This window comes from Mugil cephalus, chromosome 10 (genome assembly GCF_022458985.1).
Source record: "Mugil cephalus isolate CIBA_MC_2020 chromosome 10, CIBA_Mcephalus_1.1, whole genome shotgun sequence".
NCBI classification, from domain to species: Eukaryota; Metazoa; Chordata; class Actinopteri; order Mugiliformes; family Mugilidae; genus Mugil; species Mugil cephalus.
In genome coordinates, this window is record NC_061779.1 from 1,642,897 (window position 1) to 1,667,389 (window position 24,493).

The 24,493-nt window shown below is 42.6% G+C and overlaps 1 protein-coding gene across 7 annotated transcripts in view; it reads right to left on the bottom strand.

The window, feature by feature from the left end:
- Positions 1-320: 320 nt before the first annotated feature.
- Positions 321-24,493, bottom strand: part of LOC125014756 (septin-7-like) — a 42,163-nt gene continuing 17,990 nt past the window's right edge. For 4 of the 7 annotated variants that reach the window (XM_047596095.1, XM_047596094.1, XM_047596090.1 and 1 more), the window contains exons 3-14: positions 23,318-23,424; positions 17,380-17,480; positions 16,148-16,282; positions 13,648-13,765; positions 12,901-12,993; positions 12,318-12,414; positions 10,215-10,226; positions 5,676-5,727; positions 5,154-5,279; positions 4,231-4,366; positions 3,240-3,385; positions 321-2,206 (exon numbers count right to left, since the gene is read on the bottom strand). In XM_047596095.1, the coding sequence (XP_047452051.1) occupies positions 2,167-2,206; positions 3,240-3,385; positions 4,231-4,366; positions 5,154-5,279; positions 5,676-5,727; positions 10,215-10,226; positions 12,318-12,414; positions 12,901-12,993; positions 13,648-13,765; positions 16,148-16,282; positions 17,380-17,480; positions 23,318-23,424 (1,163 nt within the window). In that variant the 3' untranslated portion in view covers positions 321-2,166. The remainder of the gene's footprint in view (positions 2,207-3,239; positions 3,386-4,230; positions 4,367-5,153; positions 5,280-5,675; positions 5,728-10,214; positions 10,227-12,317; positions 12,415-12,900; positions 12,994-13,647; positions 13,766-16,147; positions 16,283-17,379; positions 17,481-23,317; positions 23,425-24,493) is intronic. The other 3 variants (XM_047596097.1, XM_047596096.1, XM_047596093.1) reach the window with 1 other exon arrangement.

The following is a 24,493-nucleotide window of genomic DNA, read 5'->3' on the forward strand; positions in this document are numbered from 1 at the left end:
CCTGAGACGATCAAAGACGACTTCCTGTTTCCACTGCAGCAGCAGCAGCAGCATCAGCATCAGCATCAGCATCAGCTCTCACTGACCACAACCTGCTGCAAACTCAATTTATTCCGTTTGCAAATTAGCACAAGTTTTTCCCAAGTTCTGCTTCAAAGAAAGTTCTTCTTTCCAGAAAAGTCCCATTTTACAAACGGATTTTTACACATTTTTGATGAAGCATCTGGTTTTTGTGCAACTGGAGAAAATATTCGATTGTTGATCATATTAGAGGATTATTTGCTAAATAAATAAAAATAAATACAGATGCACGGACACAGTTGAGAGTTAAAGCATAACCTCGTCATCTTTAATATTAACCATGTACAGTTAGAGACAGAGACATGATAAAAACAAGAAGAGAAGCAGAAAACAGTGTGGATATAGACTTATATATATTTATATATATAAAAAAAAAAAAAGAAAATATTACAAAAACAAAAGAGGAGGTTTAACATTTGGGAGGGCGACAGGCTCAGTCAGTTTTTTTTTTTAAAGTTTTATTTTTATTGGACCACAGAGTTTGATCCTGGATGAAACGATGTCGGGTCCTGAGGGCGACAGTTAATTAATTATTAGGTTTAAAAGGAAACGAAAAGGCCTCAGTATGTACAGAATATTTAGGCATTTCCCCCACACAGGTAACATCAGCATTATTATTATTATTATTAATTATTAATTAATTAATTAATATGTGCAGAAGGTTTCAGGTTTGTCCCTTTGCCTTTTTTTTTTTTAATTTATGTTTTTTTTTTATCTTTAAACAAAGACTGAAAACTAATCTAAAAACAACCGAGAGAGAGAGTTTAAGAAAACCACTACGAGATACAATATTAATATCATCATATGAAAATAAAACATGACAACTCTGGGTGGGGGGGGGAGGGGGGTGAAGGTGCAGCCTGAACACATCATACAGAGGATGGAGGGAGGGATGAGGGGATGGAGGGATGAGGGGGGGGGGGGCTCTGTGGTCACCATTGGCTTCGTTGCATAAGGTATCGATGAATTAACTCCTTCTAACCTCTGGTCACGTCCTCACACTCACATTAATAATTAATTAACCCGTCGTCTCTGAAGGAACCGGAACAAAAACCAACAAACAAACAGGCTCAGACCTGGTTTCAACCTTTAGTCCAGAAATAAAAACTAGTTTTAATTAAAGGAAGGAATCAGATTCAGAGAAGATGTTCTCGTTAACAGAAGATTTTTATTCAAAGTGTTTTATTTGAAAGTTATTATTGTTTCATTTTAAATGGAGAAAGTGTTTGTTTTATTTATTTAAAAGATCTAAAAGTCGAATTTATTAGAGTTTAAGAAGCTTTTTAACTGAAAAGACATAAGTTATGAATCTATTCTGAAAGTTACTTTACTTTCAAATTTTTCTTCCTGGAGAAAATTTAATTCAAACGTGACGTTATTATTTATTTTAATTTTGTCCTGAGAAAGTTCCAAATCTATTTTTTAAAGTTAATTTATTCTATTTGCAAAATGACTCATTTATTTATTCGTTCGAGGTTTTAACAAGAAAAAAAGTTCTGTTGCAAAAAAATGAATAAAACTTGAATGTTTTTATTTATTTTATTTAATTTAAAAGGTGAATTTCACAGGAATTTAGCATGTTAGCATTTTGTTAGCTTGCGCGTTGCTACCAAAGTTGAGCTACTTCCTGTTGAGACCGGACCTCATTTCATTTCATCTGTGACTGATTCAGAAACCGTCTTCTCCTGAGTCTCTCTCTTGTCAGAAGGAGGTTTGTGGGGGGGTTGGTTTGTGTTGGGGGGGTTTGTGTTGGGGGGGTTTGTGTGGGTCGGGGGGGGACCTAAAGGGACGACTACATGTCCAGGTGATGGTTCATGGTCCCTGACATCGTGTGTTGACTCTGAAGCTCGGAGGAAACTCTGCGTCTCCTCGTTGTCGGTAAATGTAGGAAAATAGAATCTGACGAACACATGAGAAGAAGGTTTGAAACCTGCAGAGACGAGTGTGTGAACGTGTTAAACAGAGGGTGTTGTCATGTTGAACGTTACTTATGTCTGTGTGTGTGTGTGTGTGTTATGAGTGTGTGTGTTTGAGGGTGGGGGGAGGGGGGGGGGGTGAGTTTGTGTAAAACTGAAGCGTCGATCTTCAAAAGATTTTTCCTTTCTTCTTGTTCTTTTCCATCGTCCTGTAAAACACGAATAAAAAAACGATAATAAAAGACGTGTTGTTTTATTTACTCTCAGCTGATGCTAACGGTTAGCGACGGCTAACGGAGAAAACAAGCAGCCATGTATCACGTACCAGGCAGAATATCGGCACATACGATACGTATCGCGATACACGATACGATACATTACTGTGATACTATGATATATTACAATATTCTACAAAGTTCATTGAGAAATTTTAAATGCAGCTTATGATAAAAGTTGTGTATTTGTGCAGCAGATGATGATTTATTGGACAAATTGTATCGCGGTATATTATAATATATATTGTCGATATTTTCTCCCAGTCAACACGATTCTCCGTCTACATCTAGAGGCTGAAACATGAGAAACGTGAAGAACTTTACTGTGACACGACTGAAGGACCAGTTTTATCTGGATCCTCTGGAAATTTGTAATAATATCAGTTCCTCTTTGATATTTTGATCTTAATCCCGTGAGAATCGTCCATGTCAGTAATTTATAAAGTAAAAGTTACACCTCTTCTTCTCCAAACACAGACGTCCTGAGATAAAACTAACAGAGAGTAAATCGACATCTCTGTGATTTCACGTTTGATTCTTTTTTCTCTCGTCTTTTAACAGTTATAAAGAATAAAGAACGAGCTGTAAATACGTCCGGATAAATGTCAGGAAGCAAAGTGGAGACTGAACGGACCCATTCACCTGTTTAGACGAATGAAATCATTAAATCAAGCATTAATGTTTTCATCTGTAAAGGTTCAGGCTGATTTAAACACTGACGTTATGGATTCTATAATGTGCACAATGGTAGAACTTGATCATCTAGAGGTTAAATCAAAATATTTGCTATATTGTTCTTAATATTTCCTCCTATTTATCTTTTACATAGAACTTTCCAGAACTGTTTGTTTTATCTGTAGCGCCTCCATACGTCCACTAGGTGGAGGTACAGAGCTCAGACTCTGCTGGAGGAGCTGATGCTAACCGTTAGCTCGTGGCTAACGCCCACTAGAGGCCGTTCACTCACTTGGAGGCGTCGAGTTTCTGCTGCTCCAGGATCCTCTGCTGCGCCTCCCAGTTCGCCTTCTCGTCCTCGAACACTCGCCTCTTCTCCTCCAGCTCCTTGTACTGAGCCTCCAGGTTCCTCTTCATCTGCTCGTGGCGTCGCTCCAGCTGTCGGTTCAGAAAGAGACGCGGGAAAAGACTCAAACAACAAGGACGGGACGTGTCTCATCTCATCTAAGAAAAGAGACGGCGTCTCCCTGACGTCAGGTCTGATTTAAAGCTTTAGAATGAAACCGTGACCTGGAGTCATTCACAAACACACAAACAACTACTTTAATTCAGACATTTAGAAAAACACAGTGGGGAAATTAAATAATGACGCTGGGACGTGATTGTTGCTGCAACATTATTAATCAAACTCGTTTCCAGCTCCTCTAACACACAGAGCTGCTTAAACAACAGCTGCTCCTCAGAATTTCTACATTTCTTCATAAAAATGAGTTTATACGTGAGTTTGGAAGCTACAGAAAAGCCTCACATATCTGTAATATTGGCTCATTTTAGGTCTAATATTCCTCTTCCATGTGTGTGAGTGAATCCTCTTTGTCTAATTTCACGTACCGAGTCATTTTTATGCCAAAACGTATTAAATTCTCAAGGCGTTCAGACGCTTAACTAACTTTGACGAGTCGCCATAGCAACAACAAGCACAAGCCGCCCACGTTTGTCGCTGTTTCTTTGTGTCAGAAACGTTTGTGTTTATTCTAAAGGCTGAAGCTGTAAAAGATGTTTATACAGTTTAAATGAAATTATTCTGATCAAACGCTGGCGTGAAGCTGATCATAAACCTATAAACTCTACGTACGTCTCTGGTGTTGAACTACAATCAAAGGGATGAAACTTTTATCTGATTTATTTATGCGTTAACGGTGATGATTGTGTTTTATTATGTTCTAAGTTCTGTCAGCCAATCAGAATGAAGAACACCCCTGATTGGTTCCCGTCAAACAAACCTCGGCCTCCGAGTCCTTCAGCTTCTGCTTCTTCTCCTTAACCTTCATCTCGAACACTTGCTCCATCTCCGCCTCCATCTTCTTCATCTTCATCACGTGCTCCCTGCGCTCCTCCTCCATCTGAGCCAGAGGACTCCTGGGGGGGGGGAGGAGGGGGGAGGTTAGAGGTTCAAACCCAAACACACACTGTAACATCCAGCTTTTATTTTGAAGGGATGTCTCCTGTTCCTCAACAAAACCTGAATATTTCAGAAATAAATATAGATCCTGGTCTAACTCCCAGGTTTGTGCCGGGTCGTGTTCTTCTCAACAAACATACGTCTGCTCTAAGCTAACGCTAAAATGCGCTAAAGCCATAGTGATAGCTAGCTAGCTAACATCAAGCTAGCAAGACGTCCACATATATAATGTTTGTCAAAGTTATTGTTACTATTGGAGAATATTAGTAATATTAGAGCCTAGCTTAATGTTAGCTAGTTAGCTAGCGAGTTCATGTTAGCTAGCTAACTAGCTAACTTAGCCGTTGTGTTGGGTTTTTAATGGTGGGAGCTTCTCTCTAACGTTACGTTTCCTCAGTTTACATCAAAGTTGAACACATTGTTCAGGTATTTTAAAGTTTTTGTGTTATTTGATGTTTCATGTTTCAGGACTTTGTGAATGAGCCTGAACTCGCTGTATTTGAGGTAGAGCTCAGATTTTATGCTTTCGCCACGATAATCGTGTTTTCTCCTTCGCTGCATCATTTAACATTTTGGATATTTCCCTCCAGTCCACACTGTTAAACCCCGTTTCCTCAACCTGGAGTTAGGTTTATCACCTTTATCTAACTATTTAAACTGTTTATCTGAAACTCTGGTTCTTGCAGCTCTGGGTTTGTCTCAGATAAACCCAGAGTGTGAGTCCTGAGGTTCTGTTTTCATTACTTGGTGAGCTGTCCCTTGGTCTTGGAGGTGTCCACTCCGTTACAGGTGACGGCCGCCAGCTTCTTACTGCGGTAGTTCTCATAGTGGACGTTGTTGGTGACGTCCTTCAGGTCCTGCATGTGGGTCCTGAGGACGGAGGACGGGGGACGAGAAAGGAGACACGAGTCAGGTGAGACAACACCGAGGATTATTTAAGGTGACAAACATGTAACGGTTTAAAGAGAAGATCAATTTAAAAGTTGTGTCATTTTCTTACAAAACCACTTTGAGTGATTCTGAGTTTTGTGATAGAAACTTCAGAGTTTTGTCTTTAAAACGAGACCAAGACCACGAATAAGCTCCATTTGAATATGTCTGAATTTTTTCCAAAGAGGCTGGAACGATAAGAGGTTGTGTATTTATTAAATGTGCAGCAGATCCCGTCCAGATCTTCCACCTTCACCTGGACGTGTGTCGGCCTCTAGTGGACGTTAAAGTAAAGACGTTCTGATGCAGCTAATAAAGAAAAACCCTGGTTCTCACCTGATGAGCATGTTACGCAGCACGGTGAAGTCGCAGTGTTCCCCGTTCTCCACTGAAACACACAGGAAACCACACACATGAACCACTACCTCCACCAATTAAAAGCTAATTAGCTACAGTGTGTTATTTACAACATTAACGAGTGTAGTGATTACACACGGATATTAAGATATTAACAGACACAGATGTATGAGAGCATGTAAAGTTCATCCATTCATTCGTCGGGGGAATAAGGGAGGAGACGTGGAGGTGTTGTTCAGGTCAGTGTGTAGTAGAGTCAGTTGTAGAGACACATTAATAGAAAACATCAGGGCAGAGACGTCGGGCCATGATCACATAGAAACGTTCCACATATTTCTGTTTTTAATCAGTTCTTCACTTATTACTAACAACCGCATTTCCATGAATAAATCCATGAACACGTTGAATGTTTCTGTGCTTGATTGGATTCTTTCTCTACTCTTGAGTGAAAATCTGCTGATGATTTGAGTCATTTTTATACAAAAATGATTCCATGTTGCACCATTAAAACATTTAAAAAAGCAACTAAAGCTTTTACATACTCTGCAATAACTTATTGTACACGATTTACCGGCAAAAACAATCCCCAAGATGAGAATCGGCCAAGTTGATGTTGTATGTGGGTGTAACGTACTTGTAGCCGTAGCTACTCGTAGCTACACGTAGCCGTAGCCAGTTGCTAAACAATGCTAGCGACGTGGATGTGGAACAAACTTGTCCCATATCCAGGATTTTAAAATTATTCCACCCCTTGAAGTACAACCACAAGCCTCCGGTAGATTAGAAGCAAAACTCAAAACCAAAACCCAAAACTGCCCCAGAGTTTAGTGACAGTGTCACAGTCAAAAATATGGATTAGAATTCTAATATTTTTTATCTTGATTTTCATCGTTTTCGCTGGAACGGCAAAATTTATCGGGATAAATTCTTCAGCCCCAAATATCGTCCACAACTACTAGAAACTCCTGCTCTCACTTCTAAAGCTCAAGGATAAGAAGTTTGTTCGTTTTGGTCACGTAATTTATATTTTAAAAGAAACGTTAAGTGTGAAACTCCGGGGACGTCCTCATAAGCCCCTCCCACACACTCTAAGCATTGTGGGAGACGTAGGAGACTTTTCTTATTGTTTTTCAGATGTCGACTGGTCGTTTTGACGCCCGTGTTCGTCAGCTTGTTTTATTTGCCACTTTAAGTCACGCCCACTTCCAATTTCTGACCAATCACAGAAGCGTTGGGGAAAAAAGTTATTCCTGGTTGATGTGTCGAGAATTAGTTCCCAAACTTCTCGTGGAGAGTTGTTGTTGTTACTGTTGACGTCTGGTCGTGTTTTGAAGCTGAACTTGTCGTTCAAAGGTTTGATTTTATTGATTTATTTCTGCTCGAGGACGTAGCTGCTGCATTGGGTTGTGACAAAGGTTAATTAAAGAATAATTTAAAAAAAACGCAGATTTATTAAGGTTTACATGAGGTAAAATATTTCTAACGAGCTCCTAATCGCCTCCTATCTGATCACAGCCTCTCACGGTTAGAAACAAACACGACTTCTTCCAGGTCAGACGACGACGACGACAACGACGGCGGAAAACAAACTCATTTTCAACATGGCGCCGTTAGATGATTGTGAGTTTTTTTTTTTTTTTTTTCCATCTCAACAACAAAGACAAGGTTACAAGGTGAGATGGGATTCTGGAAAAGGACCGCAGATAAATAACTGCTGGTGCTGGGGGGGGGGGGGGGGGGGGGGGGGGGGGGGGGTGGTGGATGTCCAAAGCCGCCTCCTTCTTCATCAAATACCGCTGCTCCTTCCTCATTGGTTACCCCACTTGGCAACATCAATCATCATCATCAGGGGGGGAGCGAACAAGGAGGACACCTTACCATTGATGAAACTTAAGAAGTCCTGCCCCTTGGCATCCCAAGCCAGCCATTGACCTCCTGTCTCTTCTAGAGGAGGGAGCTCTGACGGAACGGGAAGGGGTATGGTTTTTCAGTTACTGTCTTGGGGGGGGAGGTGGTGGGGCGGGTTAAATCTGGGTCTGGAGCTGCTGGGTTTGTTTGTTTGTTTGTTTGTTTGTTTGTTTGTTAGTGTTTGGCCCAGATTCAGCCCAGATTTGGCCCGGATCAACACCATAACCTGCATGTGTCCAAGCTGACTGGCTACAGAGCTGGAGTGGGGGGGGGGGGGGGGGTTGTTATATTAGGATCTGTGCATGACCAGCAGGGGGCGCAAGTCTCAATGAGGGGGAATAAGTAGAGGAGCTAAAGGGGGGGGGGTCAAGGGTTCAGGGAAAAAAGAAAACAGGTTGTAACTAATAATAAACAGCTCTTATTTATTGATGAGTGGCAGAAAATACCTGATGAACCCTCCAGCTTTTACATCCGAGTCTATTTTATTTATTTATTTATTTATTTTTAAATGAATCAGAATTAAAGGTCTCGGTTCATCAGGTGTTTTTGAGCCTTTGGGGGGCGGGGGGGGGGGTCTTCATCTAAAGCAGCGATTGTTTAGGCCGTGATGATGAACTGCTTCAGTTTAATGCAGAAAAAGCACCTTTTTTTTAAAAAAAACATGCATCAGAGAATTCAAACACGTTAAAGTCCTACGTTAAAAAGTGTCGCTAATGAGTGACCAAGCCACATGTTACCTTCATGCCCCCTTCTGGAGTTAAATGCTAACGCCGTCCTACAAGCGAATGCGTTAGGATGGTGGATCCCGGTCCTGGGTCCGGTGATGCAGGACGGTCTGAACGTGGTCAGATTTTAAACGCATCACCAGAGCTAAGACGGGAACCGCGGCGTTAAACGAGTGATGTTTTATCAAAGCAGCTGGAGCTCCAGAACCAAACAGCCTCTAGTTTTCTCCATGACTATTCACAGCATCAGACCTGGGACACGGCGTCAAGCTCACGTTGAGTTCAGGGTCTTAAAATGAACCTCAGATTTTGGGCATCGTTGCTCATCATTTTTTAGATCTGGGAACGAACTGATATCACTTAAAAGTGACGGAGATGCTTCAATAACTGTTCGTAACAGATGTGAAACCTAAACTTCTCACTTCTACAATGGCAGCTATGTTGTAAACTAAACCTGTCCATCATCACATTAAGCCCCGCCCACACAATCTGATTGGCTGAGCAGCTCTTTGCATCAGGGCTAAACATGATGAGGAGATTCAGGTTAAACGTAAAGATAATTTTACATCAGAATACGACTTTAGTTCCCTCTGGTTTTCAATCACAGATCTTCTACTAAACCCTAAAAAAAGTGAATTAATCAGGCAAAACTGTCTTGAACTTGAACTGAATTTTACTTTTTTAGGTCATTAAACGTTGCCTTAGTATTTGTTCCCAGATCTTAGCAATGAAAAAAAATATGTAAATAAAACTCAAGTTTTAACGTTTGTTTTTCTTGGATCTAAAAAAACCATTCATGTGACTCTCCTGCCCTTTGCTAATAACATAAACTATGATGTTAGATCCATCTAACCAATATTCACCCACAGAGAAGTGGCAATAACAGAGAATAAAGCTGGATTAAAAGTTAAAATATTAGATTTTATATAGAAAAATAAAGTCGCACCATCATTAATGTGAACCTTGATCTCAGAAACACCACTTTACAAATGAATGAAGTTTGAAGCTAGCCTAGCCTTATGCTAGCCTTATGCTAGCTAGTTATCTAGACTAAAGGCATTTAATTGACACGTAACTTTACCTCAGTTACTACTAAGTTATTATGGCTAGCATGCTAATGCTATAATGCTAACACTAAATAACAATGAGACTAGTTTAATAGTTTTTCAACCTTTTAACGGTGATGGATGAACACGGAGGCTGAGGAGAAGGTAAACACAGCTCCATGACTGATGAGGTGATTGGGCTACGAAGCATTTTACAGCTCATTTAAGATATTTAAAGGAAGTAGACGCTGGGATATTTAAGTGAGGACTTTTTACATATTAATAACATTTATAGGAAAGTTAATGGTGGAAATAAGACATTTATTTTAACATAGGGTTACACTGTAGAATCTAAGCTCTGATGTAGCAAACATGTGCGACTCTATGGCAATTTGAGTTTTGTATTGAGACGTATGAAATTTTATTTAATTTCTTGTATCGTGACATCCAAGAGGAAGTAGTTGTAAGATATCGACTGTGGACAAAACAGAGGATCGTCAGTATTTTTGAGTTAAAATAACTTCTTTCCTATTTAATAATAATGCTATGCTAGCATTAGCAAAGAGTCTGTGAGAATCACATAAATGGTTTCATGTTGTATTTCCTTCGAATGAATTCCAGTGTTGGTGAGAGTTTGAGTCTGTGGCCCAAGTCTGATTAGAGCATTGGTTTGACCATCAGCCTAAAGATGAGACAGCACAGCAACAGAAAAGTGAAGGGGAAAAAGGAAGGATGGGGAGATCCTGACAGGAGGAGGAGGAGGAGGAGGAGGAGGGAGGATACTCTGAAGTGGGAGGAGAAAATGAGGTTGAAATTAAGTGAAAGATGGTTTCGTTTACCAAAAATGCCCTCTGTCAGTCATGGAAAAGAACAGACAAAAAGAAAACAGGAACAAAAAAAAAAAGAAAGAGAGAAAAGAAAGAATGAAATAGTGAAAGACTGATAAACGGTCAACCACAGAGCAACACAAAGGTCTTTTTTACTGGATATAAACACAGAGAATCAGCTCCTCAGGAGACTGGGAGAGAAATGAAAGAAACACACCAGTAAGAGCAACAACAGTTCATCGAGGCGACAACGCTGACAGTCTGACTTCCCATGATGCACTGCGTCTAGCCTCCTTTTCCAGAATCCCTATCGGGGTCAAAGCTACCAAACGGGCCGTGTGTTTGTCAGCACGCAGGAGGTGGGAGGAGGAGGTGGGGAGGAGGAGGTGGGAGGAGGTGATAACTGCCAGGTAACGTCACACTTGTCAGAATTTAAATAAAGCGTCCGGAGGTCGAGAGGATTCAGCTCCTCAGAAAAAAAAGATTCAATTTATAACCGATTAAAGGAGGAGGAGGAGGAGGAGGACGAGGAGAAGGAGAACAATGAGGAGGAGGAGGAAGAAGGAGGAGGATTAGAAGAAGAAGAAGGAGGAGGAGAAGGAGAACAATGAGGAGGAGGAGGAGAAGGAGAACAATGAGGAGGAGGAGGAAGAAGTGGAAGAAGAGGAGGAGGATAAGAAGACGGAGGGAGAGGCTGAGAAGAAAGAGATCGGATCAGATCAAGAGGAGGAGAACCATAGACAGACGGAGGAGGAGGATTAGAAGAAGAAGAACAGGAGGAGGAGGAGAACAATGAGTAGGAGGAGGAGGAGTAGAAGAAGAAGAAGAAGAAGAAGAAGGAGGAGGACGAGGAGTAGAAGAAGAACAGGAGGAGGAGGATTAGAAGAAGAAGGAAGAAGGAGGAAGAAGGAGAACAATGAGGAGGAGGAGGAAGAGGATTAGAAGAAGAAGAGGAAGAAGAGGAGGAGGATTAGAAGGAGGAAGAGGCTGAGAAGAAAGAGATCGGATCAGAACAAGAGGAGGAGAACCATAGACAGACGGAGGAGGAGGAGGAGGAGGAGGAGGAGAATAACAAGAAGAAAGACGACGAGGAGAAGGAGGAAGAGGAGGAGGAGGAGAAGAACAATAATAAGAAGAAAGACGACGAGGAGAAGGAGGAGGAGGAAGAAGAAGTGGAAGAAGAGGAGGAGGATTAGAAGAAGGAGGAAGAAGGAGAACAATGAGGAGGAGGAAAAAGTGGAAGAAGAAGAAGAAGAAGGAGGACGAGGAAGAAGTGGAAGAAGAGGAGGAGGATTAGAAGAAGAAGAAGGAGGAGAATGAGAACAATGAGGAGCAGGAGGAAGAAGTGGAAGAAGAGGAGGATTAGAAGAAGGAGGAAGAGGCTGAGAAGAAAGAGATCGGATCAGATCAAGAGGAGGAGAACCACAGACAGACGGAGGAGGAGGAGGAGGAGGATGAGGAGGAAGAGAAGAACAATAAGAAGAAGAAAGACGAGGAGGAGGAGTCCTGACTGTCTAGAGTCTTAGACTCAGACGTCTCATTCGTCTCCTTCCTCCCTGATTCCAGCCTCTGGTTCTCCTTAGTTTTTCTCCTCCATGTTTCTGCTCCTCGTCCTCAGGTTTTTTCCTCATTGATCTGGTTTAAACCAAACCAGGACCAGGGTTAAACTCTGACCAGGTCCATCTGGTCTCCAGGTTCCTCCTGGGTCCTGGTCTCTTATTTAACGTAAACAATCTCTTAAACCACGAGAAAAAAAAACGTCCTAACCAAAACCCACTGGTGATGGTTCGTCTCTGTGAATCCTTGTTTACGTTTTGACAAGTCGTGTTAGCTGGTAGTTAACACCCTGAGTGGACACAGAGGGACGGGGGACAGGGTTCATCGCTGTGGAGAACATGCATCCAGTTCCAAACCCTGAGGAACGTCATGCTGCATCCTTCCCAACAGAGGACACTCAGTCACCTTTAAAAGCTTCACATGCTCCAGACTCTTTCTCACGTCGTCCGTTATCGGACCAAAGATCATTTATAGTTTCGAGGCTCCAAGTTTGGCCCAAAAAAAAAAGAAAGAAAGCGGCGTCGTTCCTTTGAGGCGGCGGAGCCTGAGTGGACCTACCTTCGGCCACGCCCCACGGATACTGGCGACCTCTGACCTTCTTGCCGTTCACCTCGATGACCACGTTGCTGCCGACCACCGCCAGAGGCATCTTCTCCTGGAACCAACACAGCTCAGTCTCAAACAAAAACGCCACATTCATCAATCACACAAACAAACTCTGGAGTGTTTTTAAACCGGAGGAGACTCAGGACGGTTCCACATCTAATCAAAGAGTCTGAGAAGGTCCCGTCCAGATAAAATCTAATCTTTTGAGATGCACTGAGACATTAATTTGTATTTGTTTTTGCCAAGTTTTCCCAAAACTGGATTGAAACCTGCGCCACAAATGGAAGCAACAAAGCTACCGGTCACTTTTTTTAGAGTTAAATATTCATCTCACACATATTTGATGACAGAAAGTCACATGGACGATAAGTTTTCCGGTCGGCTCGTCCATAAAGCTGATGATCAGTTACTCAATCATCCTGTCAGGAGGTGGAAATGGGTCAGAGCCGGCGGCGTGGGGGGGGGGCAGACTGACCTTTAGCTTTAAACCGAACAGAAGTTTTAAACCCGCCAACAGATTAAAAAGGTTCGTTACCTTGATCTTTCGGATGAGCTTGTTGTCCTCGTCGTCTTCTGTGTCTGGGAACTCGTAGATTTTGATTTTGTGCTCCTGTATTTCTTTCATTATCTGAAGAAAAGAGGAAGTTAATTATTACACAACGTAAACATGCAGCTAAAATGTGACTTTTTGTTACAGTTTCGTTGAATCACGCTTGTTCGGTTGTTGTTTTGGTAATAAGATCAATGCATGAAGAGTTAGAGCCAGGAGGTCATTAGCTTAGCTTAGCTTAGCTTAGCTTAGCTCCCACCGTTAAAACCTTCTCTAAAGAGAGTCGGACAGACTGAAGACCAAAGACACTGTTCTCTGTCCAAGAAGGACATTGGGGACAATGTTTAGTGGACAGATGAGACCAGATGTTACCACAGTATTCAGATACGTAATATTGGCTCATTTTTCCAAACTATTGCACAACTTTCCTCTCGTCTGTGCAGACAAATTCTAAGGATGTGAAAACCTTTAAGTGGCACCGTGGATTTAAATGGATTACAGCAACATTACTTCACCCTTCCTTCCATCATCTATGCCAACTTTGCACTCAGACCATGTTTTGCCAACTCACGAATAATTGAGCTTCAGAAAGTCTCGACTGATTCACAGTCTTCCTGCCCTCGTGCTAAGCTAAGCTAAGCTAAGCTAACGACCTCTCATCTCCGGCTCCAAACTTGGATCGATCTTCTCGTCTTTATTGTCTCAGCTTGAAAAGCATCCGTCCGCACTGACCTGTTTTTTAAAAAGCTGGCACTCCTCGGGGGTCAGGGTGTCGGCTTTGGCGATGAGAGGGATGACGTTGACTTTGTCGTGGAGTCTCTTCATGAACTCGATGTCCAGGGGCTTCAGACTGAACGGGAGACAGAACAACAGGTCGATTCTTTAGACGTACGGGTGAGTAACGGCGAAGGAACGTCCCATATTACACTCATAAAAACAAACAGTGCAGGATTTAAAGTTGTGTGCATGAAGATGAATATATTTAATGTGGGTCAGCGTCACTTTTTAAGTGGATGCAGTTCAGTGGGTCACCAGCAGAGGGACACACAGAACCAGTCTTTACATGGAGGCTGCAGCAAAAAAAAAAGACACAAAGAAGAAGAGAGTCTGGCTGGAAACGAGGCCAGAGTTCCCCTCAGTGAATACCAAGTGTTCAGTTTGGTGGCGGAGACAGTGGAGTCTGTGGTCGGTTTGTGGGAAGAGGATTAGAATTATGTAAAAATATTACTGTACGCTGATGTGATCCGATGCCAGACTCACGTCTCCTACTGTACAGCTGACGTTTTTATTCTTTATCCTGCACTTAATTCCATTTCATTGCTGCTGTATCTGTGCATCCTGCATGTGATAAATAACGAAGCGCTCGAACGAGAGTCCTTGTTTGTGTTTATATGCACGGAAATGATGCGTGTTGTTTTGACACGGCTCCATGAAACTTGGCTTTCGGTTGCTCTTCGTGGCAGGAATGCAAAAAAACGCAACGAGGGGCAGCAAAACAGGTGTCGGCCCGGGTCGCTAGTTCATTCACGGGGAGGATGAACCGGGTTCAGAGCGAGGCCGGGTTTCTGGAGGGAAACCTGGAGTTAGCGAGCGCTCGGGCACTCGTGTGATCTCTGCGTCGTAAATCTGCAGGACGACGACGAGAGATTCATCACCAGAACGCTGGACGCGCTGCTGGAACTTTTTCTTCACATCAGAGAGAGGCTGAGCCTGGAAACATGAGCGCACGGTTTTACTTCTAACCCAGGATTTATGGGATTTTAAAACATTTTACGGCCACGTGTCAGCGTCGGCCGCTTTCCTGCAGATTTAAGATGTAAAAACAGGCGGCGCAGAAACTGTAATCTGGCAAATTCCTGAAGAGTGACAGTTCTTTTCGAGCAGATATATCTTTATGTTCCCAGACACTAGAGAGAAAGAATAGTTTCATGCACGGACGGCGTTTACAGCCTTTCTACGGTTTCTGTTTGCTAAATGCCAAACACATTTCCATGCTAATGTGTAGCTGGTATAATGTCAAGGGAAGATTCGTAGAAGACAAACGAAGGGAAGATTCATTTGACCTGACGAGACCAAACTAATGTCCCGTCTCTAATGGTCTGTGAAATAAAATGCTTGACATTCACAGAGTCTTTGTCTCAGAGTTGTGTTCTTGTCTCAGGCTGAATGTGGAGAAGAAGCAGCGATTTATTTCAAGCAGAGTGAAGCTAATCACTCAGATTTTTCTTTATTAGCTCGTTAAGACATTTTAAGACGTTTATGGGTTAAAAATTTAAGACACGAAGTAAGAAAAATAAGGAAAATCAGAGACTGAGAATTCGTCATTCAGCGATCAATCAGGACGTTCCTGCAGGGGGCGCCACTAACAACACAAATGGACGTAACAATTTAAAATTTGACTAAATGTCATTTAAGGTGAGAAACGACAGCAAAAACACTGTTTTTTCAACCAGATTTTTTTGCTTTTTTGCTTCATGAACATGTTTTTTGTCAAACTAGTATAAAAAAAAGATGTAAAATGCACATTTAGGTGTTTATTTCACTACACTTTGTCTGTGTTGAGCCTCTAGTTTCTGCTGTAGCCTCGTCTCTATCCGGTGTATGAGCTACTGTTGTGTGTCATATATATCATCATACATCAGTCAGAGCCTGATTTCTAGAACATTTCACTACTAAAAACATGTCAAAAACAGTATTTTGTGATTTATATCAAGTGATAAAAAAAATCCTCTTTAAATACCTGGAAAATCTAATGTTAACAAAATGAAACAAGAATTTTGAGCCACATTTTTCAGATTTCTGTTGATGCAAATACGCTCCTATTTAAGTAGATAAATCTTCATTTGCATATTTAAATATAAATCCACAGAAAACTTGTGTTTATGTAAGTAATCACCTGGTGACACCTGATAGTTAAACATTTTATCCACCTGCAGCGTCTCGCCTTTTTTAAGGCCTTAAATCGAATGTAAGACTCCACAGAAACCGTGTGAAGAGTTTGTTTGTGCAATTAAAATGGGAGTGGATGGATCAAATCCAGCTGTAGCTGTAATCTGCATGAAGAGACAAGACTCTGGGTGTTTTTTTTTTTAAGATGCTAGCGGCTCCGAGGCTTCGCTCTGATTGGTCGGATTCAGGATCTGGAGAACGGCTCCACTGAGCATGAGCAGAACGTGGGTTATATAACATATAATGTGGGTCACAAACATCCTGGTCTACGCTGAGTTCCTACCCGTGTCCAGAGGGAGCGATGAAGTAAAGGCAGCAGTGGACTCGGTTGTCGGGCATCGACCTGCGGTTCACCCTCGACTCCGCGTTCAGGAAGTCCTCACATTTACTGTCGATGTAGTTGATGACCGGCTGCCAGCTGGAGGAGAATAATAAAGAATGTATGAGGACAGAAGAGACATGTTTCAGGTTCATAACATTCTCTACAGTCCAGATGTGAACACTGATCCAGTCTCAGTCCACATGTGGAGGCGGTTTCATTAAAGACGAGGAGTTGAACTCATTCATTCAGACACTGGTAGAAATCATCTCGTTCATTAGTGATGAGACTAAACAGCTGTTCGTGGTTCTCAAACAGCAGTAGGTAGAGATCCCTCAGAGACGCCAGCTGACACAGTTCGTTAATTATTGATCAGGAGCTTCCAGGAGGGTTTAATAATGATTTAATAGTCTGAACGGTGCCTGTGTCGTCACTAAAAATGCTGCCTGGTGATCATCTGTAACTGTGACAACATGAAAATGTGGACAACTAATTCAAACTTAACGTTAAACGTTACTTTAAGTCTTCATAGGCTCCTCCCACTGCAGCACATGTCACACTCGCTAAGCATTGTGGGAGACGGACGAGGAGAGACACTATTATTTAAATTATTTGCAGACGTTGGCAGTCGTTTTGATGACGCCCTTCGTTCAGCATCTCTACCCAGGAGGTTAGCTCAGGTCACACTGCTAACTGTTAGCTGCTAACTGCTAACTGCTAGCATCTAGATGGTTTGGTTCCTGGTTATTTATTCTCATTTCTTCAAGAATTAAAAGCCATAGGATCAAAAGACGTTTGGCTCAGGGTTTAGAAGGAATCCTAGAGTTGATCTGACTACGTTTTACTGCCTCTGCTCCTCGTGTTCAGACTGAACTGAGTAAAAAACCTTCTAGTTTCTCTGCCCTCTGCTTAGAAAACCGTTAAATCTGAGCAGAAAATGTCTCTAATCGCCCTATTCTAAAAGACTGATGTCTATTTTTACTGAAGTCATTGTTCCTGCATTTTATCTGCTAAAGATAAAATGGTTAATAAAGATGAAATTAATTGGGTGGGAGTTCCCAAAGTGCCAGTTTCTGACCAATCACAAACATTCTGCCCGAGTTCCTCCTTTAGCTCCTCCTCCTCCTTCTCCTCCTCCTTTAGCTCCTCCTCCTCCTCCTCCTCCTCCTCCTCCTCCTCCTCCTCCTCCTCCTCACCAGTTGCTGTTGTCCACTGCGTCTCCAAACCCCGGCGTGTCCACGATGGTGAGCGTCAGCTGGACTCCTCCCTCCTTGATCAACACCTTGGACTGCTCCACCTGGAACACAAACAAACACAAACACAAACACACACAGCGATTATTTCACACCTTCACCACGGAGCCGAGCAGCAGCGTGAACGAGCCCACACTCCGGCCCACATGGTTAATGATGTGACGCCGTCCTCTCCCACTCAGGGCAGCGATGATGCAACGTCACGCTGCCGTCCCACCCACGCAGCCTGATTCTGAGATGCACTGAAGCCGATATGAGCCGGTTCCTCTCAGCAGCCATGTTTGTATTTTTTTTTTTTTTGCTCCTGAGAGGAACTAAACGGTAACGTGCTGCAACAGCCGTGAGATTAGGTTTGGGTGGAGTTGCTCCTGAAAAGCATCGTTTGTGAGTCATGAACGCGTTGCAGAAAAACTGTGCAAATATTGTTGCAACACGGGAGATATTTCCTACTGGAGGTTCATGGTTTTCATACGCGACGCTGAAAAGCCGAGTTACGTTACATTAATCACGTCTCAGCTGTGACGAGTTCCCGTTTGCTGGAGCAGAATCAATTCCCAACGGAGAGACTCCTGAGCAACTTTCCCAAAAAAAAAAAAAGAATAAATATGTGTTGGCAGGGGAGGTGGTGTGGGGGAAGGATGGAGCTAGATTTATTGATTTGGATCTTCGGTGGGTTTTCTATGTGGAGTTATAAGAGTGACAAGCCAAACCGAACTAGAATTACCCAACATCCCTCAACAAAACTCCCCAAATAACTTTCAATCTTTACTTTTTTTATTTTTTTTTTGTACAATTTCTGAACCAGTTATAGGAACAGCTTTTAATCATGAGGACAAAAAACTCTTATTACAGCATCAAATGGTCAGTCAACAGTAAACTGATCAGTTTTTGGTCATAAAATCTTTGTGGAGCTTCATGCGGACGAAAATAATAATTTATTTACGCCGGGTGTTGGCTACGTTTATGACTCTGACCTGCCACCAGGGGGCAAGACGTTTCTGGATTTTTGAGGAGCTGCCATCTTTGTTTTGAATGTATTTTCTTGTAGAGGGATAAATCTCTGAGGTTTAAAAACATTTTTTGCAACTATAATGATAACGATTTTACTCATGCTGGGGATTTTTTCAGGGCGGTGCCTCAGAAAATGATGATGAAACAGGAAAAGGTTTAGAAATGTGCATGAAAGATTACAACTACGAGGTCGAACACAAGTTATTCGACATATTTATCAAGATTTAACCCTTTTGAGTAAATGCCGCATGATTTAATATGTCATTTTCTTCTGGTTTCATTCAGAAAATACATTATAAAAAATTCAGGTGAACCAAACACCTTGTTATTTTTTTTAACTCTGCGCCAACTTTGATTAGTCAAGAACAAAACCACTTAAAGTTTTGTCTTTCAAAAGAGACCGAGACCATGAATGAGCTCAAAAAATGTTTATGAACAGTATTTAATTTACTTTGTCCTAAATAGGGGTTTTTTTTTGCAAAAAGTCTGGAATGATCAGAGGTTAAACTGGTTCTTTGTGTCCGAGGTTTGAAAACGTCTTTTCCATTCAGCTTGTGTTTCTGTCTTTGGACACCTTTTAATAACTCGTAGTGTATGAAACAGAAAAATGTGCAGAAACATGCAGCAATTCAATCATAAGAGACAACAACTATTGTTGCATATTTAAGAAGATGTAAAAAGTTTAAACTGACTGAACCAATCACACAATGAGACATAAAGACAAAACAAAGTGAATATTCCATCATTTCCTGAAGTTGCCGGCCGCTCCCCCGCTTCGCCGCATACTTTCACAAGGCCGTCTGGTTATTTTAGGATCACCCCTTTAACTCAAACTACAGCCCTTCCACTCTAACACAAACATTCCTCGGCTTCCACAAACCTTCAGATAATCTGTCCCACTTTTATACCACACGCCGCAGACGTTTGACATACCCAGCATGCGAGTGTGTGTGTGTGTGTTGAGTGTGTGTGTGTTGAGTGTGTGTTTGCGCTGGCGAAGTGTTTGTGCATGACATGTTGGCCGTCTCAAAACCAAAACTGCTATTTTCACCGCTTTCCAGATTCGGAGAAAACCTCAAAAATGCCGCCGGACTCCGAACCACCAAAAAAAAAAAAGGGAAAGAAATGTGATCTGAGGGGGGAAAGAGAGCGAGCGACATAACATGGGCAGCATAAATACTGCGGACCTGGTCTCCGCCGGCCTCGGCCTCAGACCACAGCGCTCTGTTCCAGCACATTTACCAAAGCACGCTAACTGCGCTAACTGCTAGTTGCGAGGAGACGAGCGAGTGCCCACGTTCGACGGGGTTCAGATGAGGATACGACGTTTTCAGTCCAGTCCAGGGGAGATCGTTTTAGTTCCAATAAGATGCCAAGAGGCCGGACCAGGAACATAATAATAATACTAACATATAAATAACCACAACCTCACGACAACTTTGTTAACTTTCGTTTACCTCGGAGCTGGGAATGACGACCCGAGTTATTGGCGTTCGAGTTAAAGAAGTAGGAAAACAAGATGGCCGCGTCCATGAAAGTGTGGAAACTTGGTGTGTTCAAAGTTTTAATTGCAGAAGAAAATACACGATTAATCATAATTACCGGGCTATTGTTTTTAGCCACTGTTAGCACGATGTTCCCTTAGAACACATGATGAAATACACTATAACAGCATTTCAACGTATTTATGGGGAAAAATCCTGCCTGTACGACCGGTTTAATGCAACTAAAACTAATCACAAGTACTAATAAATGGAATATTACGGGAGCTTCTAGTTACTGTTTACATGTGGGGCGGCCATCTTGGAAACTCGACGAGTTTCTGAGCAGAAAGTCTGACTTCGTGGGACGTTCCAGTTGGAAACTCTGACTTCCGAGTATAAACATGAGGCACCATTAGAGTCCACGTTCTTCTTCCTCCTGCTCCTCCTCATTTTCCCCTGTTTCCACTCCTCCTTCTTCATCTACTCCTTCTCCGCATCCTTTTCCTCTTACTTCTTCCTCCTCCTCTTCCTGTCTCCCCTCATCATTCTCCATCTACTTCTCCTCATCCTCGTTTCTCTCTTTCTTCTTCTCCTCCTCTTCCTTCGTACATTCGTCGGGTGGAGGCCAGTGTTTTGCCCCCGAGCCTCATGTTTGACAGCTCTGGTCTAGACGGAGTAAATTTAGCCGTTGGTGTTGGAGCATCGACTGGATCAAACCGTGAATGTTGGCATCACCTGATTCACTTAATTTAGAATTTAGGACAAGAATATTGAAATGAAAACGTGGACATGAACTCAGATAATTTAACTTTAAAGATGTTCTTTCATTGGTTTTATCTTTATTGTCCTAATGTAATATTTATTTTAATGCTGTTAGTTATGAAGAGATGGACGATGAGGTGACTGTTTCAAACGAAGACAAATCCAAGTTAATCTCATGTTGACGATATAAACTTTTACATGAGGGCAGATATGTGTTAACGCTGGTTATTTACTAAACAGCCACAGGAACTCGGCTCCTTTCTGACCTCTGGACGTCATTTTTCTTCTTTTCTTCCTTGACAACATTTAACATTTAAAAACTTCAGCCATGTGTGAAATATAGGTCCTAGTGGCTTGTGTAGAGGCAGCTTTAATGGCTGAGTAGGCGAATCGCTGTAATTGGGAAGCTAACTGCTAAACCATTAGCCTCCCATGAGCATGATACAACTGGTTTCTTCAACGGGGATGTAACGAGTGGTATCAGGGCAGATCCAGGCTTTTCTAAAGTCTGACCTATGGTTGTTATTTCTTTCATGTCCGTCATGAACCAAAACCACGACCCTGCAGCATCAGAACTTCTTCTTCTTCTTCTGTTTTAATGGCAGTTGGCATTAAATAGAAATAGAAATAGAAGAAAGTGTAGAAGAAGTAGAAATAGTAGTAGTAGTAGAAGGAGAAGTAAAAGTAGTAGAAGAAGAAGACACAGTAGAAGTAGACATAGTAGAAGAAGTAGTAGTAGTAGTAGAAAAAGAGGAAGTAGTAGCAAGAGGCGGAGAAGTAGAAGTAGTAGAAGACGACGCAGTAGAAATAGCAGTAGAAGAAGAAGACACAGTAGAAGTAGCAGTAGAAGAAGACGCAGTAGAAGTAGAAGTAGAAGAAGAAGGAGTAGAAGAAGTAGAAGAAGAAGTAGGAGAAGTAGAAGAAGAAAAAGAAGAAGAAGAAGTAGAAGAAGAAGAAGAAGAAGAAGAAGAAGAAGAAGTAGAAGAAGAAGTAGAAGAAGAAGTAGAAGAAGAAGTAGAAGAAGAAGGGCTGCACCAAAACAACAACAACAACCACTGAACGCTGCAACGTTTCGAAGAAAAGTCCTGGAGACAAATCTTCCAGAGAGAATTAGGGAGTTTATGGCGGCGTTGGAGGACCAGAACATTAAGTTCTGAGATCAGTAACGTAGTTTTATCCGTCTGTGGGTGTGTGAATGTTGTGTATATTGCAGCAGTTTTTTTAAGAGATCACTTATCAATTAAAGTAAAGAAGTTTCTCAGCTGTGAGCTGGAGGTGAAGGTTGTTGGGGGGGGTTGGACTGGGGGGGTTGAGTTTCATGGGAACATTCCTGCCCTGATAGCGACCCCCCCCCCCCCCCCACACACACACACCCCAGAGGGAAACCCTGGGACTCCCACCCCGTCCTCTGTTTGTCTTTGTCTCCATCACGGCCTCAGGCTTCAGGTAAAACTCTTCAGGTCTGACTCCTGCACACCTCCTCCTCCTCCTCCTCCTCCTCCTCCTCCTCCTCCTCCTCCTCCCACCTCCTCCTCCTCCTCCTCCTCTTCCACCTCCTCCTCCTCCTCCTCCACCTCCTCCACCTCCTCTCTCCTCCATCATGATACTCACTCTCCATCTTCCACTCTCCTTTATTTCTTCTCTTTCTTTTTCCCCAACTATTTCTCCTCCTTCCTTCTGCTCCAGATGCAGACTCCCCCCCCCCCCCCCCTCCCTCCTCCCTCCTCCTCCTCCTCCCCCTCCTCCTCCTCCCCCTCCTCCTCCGTTTATAATGACCATAAAAGGAGAAAACCAGGCCCTGTGGCCGTGCTGCTCCCCTCTTTCTTTTTTTACATGATACTCCTTCCATCCTGAACCCAGTCCCATGCTCCCTCCCTTCTTTCCTCTCTTTACCCTCGGCGGCTTAAAACCCGATGACACAGCCTATAATTTAAATCTTTGTGTTAAACTCGTCATAAAATGTGATCGGCAGAGGGAGGACGCAACATCACACTGACAGTGATAATATTTAATATCCTTAGTGCTGGCGGATAATATAAATAACCTAAATAACACAAATAAACCGATGCGATAACGTTTGACCTTTTTGTTTGCGGGGTTGTTTTAGTCCAGGAAGTCATAGGTGTGAACATCTGAGGCTCAAAATATCCACCATGTTGCTTATTCTAATTTTAAACAGGTCAAAATACGTCCTGTGAGCTATTTATTTACTGGATATTATAAGAGCTTAATAATCTTTGGTTGAGGTGCAAATGAAATTGCCGTAATGACACAACGTCTCCTTCAGAAAGCAGCAGCCAGACACCACACACAGCTTCACCAGTGCTACTGGACTATGTTTACATAGCTCAAAACCAAAAGTTCAAACCGAGGGCTTCATGGTGAGTTTGGCAGAAGCCTCATAAAAGCAAACATTAGACAAGGTTTTCTTCAGATCGGCTTCAGAAACCACCAATTTGTTTTTAACGACAGCTGCTGGTTTTTGTGGTTTCCTGCACCACCTGACTTTAGGTATTTGTAGCTGGAATTTAAGAAATCTGCGTCAATCAACGAAACCTGTGGCGTTTGAAAAACAGTGTTTACGCTGCAGGGACAGAAGGATCCTGAACGCAGCCTCGTCTCACCTGTACGGTCTTCTTGATGCGCTGGGACGGGCCGGGATAATCCTTGGAGTACAGATCAGTCAGGAACAGAGAGTTGATGAGCGTTGATTTCCCGAGACCGGACTCTCCTGAGAACAAAGACGCCAAATAAGGGGTTAGAAATGTTTTAAGAACACGATGTCAACGCTTCCTCAAAGGAGGTAAAGAGGAAAAACAGCCAGATCAGTGTTTGATGTCAAACTAGGAAATGAAATAAGTTTCTTCTAAGTTCTTTAGTAGTTGATGTTTTGTGCTACATGACTTTTTATTGACACATATTTAACCTCCTCTGTGACCATGAACACGGCTGCAAACCACATGTTATTCACATGCAAACTGACCAATGGACATTTAACACGTATGAAAGCAAACAGAAGCGTTGTCACGTAGCTTTATACGCACAGAGCCTGAAGGAATGCGAACGCTGCACAAAAAGCAAATTCATTGTCTGAGGGAAAAGGTCAGGAGCTCATCACGCCACAGAAAAAAAAAAGGCTGCACGTATAAGGAATAAAACATTTCCTCTTCACCTCCCGCTCGCTCTCTCTTTCTGTTTCACCGCCCCCATCCATCCACCCCGCCTCCCTCCCTCCGTCCGTCCAACCCCGACGCTTCCTTTACATATAAATCTCCCTATTCGTGTCCTGGCGGTGCCAACTTTCCGTTCCCTGCTCCCATATTGATGTTACCAGAGCTGCACAAACACACACACTTAACATTTACTTGACAAAAAAAGAGCACAGCCAGTGCAAACATACACATTGCATATGCACACACACACACACAGGGCTGTAATTAATGGCTGAGCATCTGGCTCGTGTCTCGTGAAAGGGCGTCGGAGGGAAGGAGGGAAGGAGGGTAGGAGGGAAGGAGGGAAGGAGGGAAGGAGGGAAGGAGGGAAGGGGGTCCGTCTGTCCCGGGAAGACCTCTAAGTGACGACCACTGCACCACAAAACCAGCTAGTTTGTGATCAAACATCAGTGGAGGCTGGAATCACATGGAGGCTTTAAGGGTCTTATAGAGTAAAATCTGAGAAATAAAAGAAAAAAATAAATGTTTTAAAAGGACAAACCAGGAAGAAACCACAGCAAAGCGCTGGATGCTGTGGATGAAGAGTCTAAACTACGGCTGAGGCTAATTATTTTTATTTATTATGGA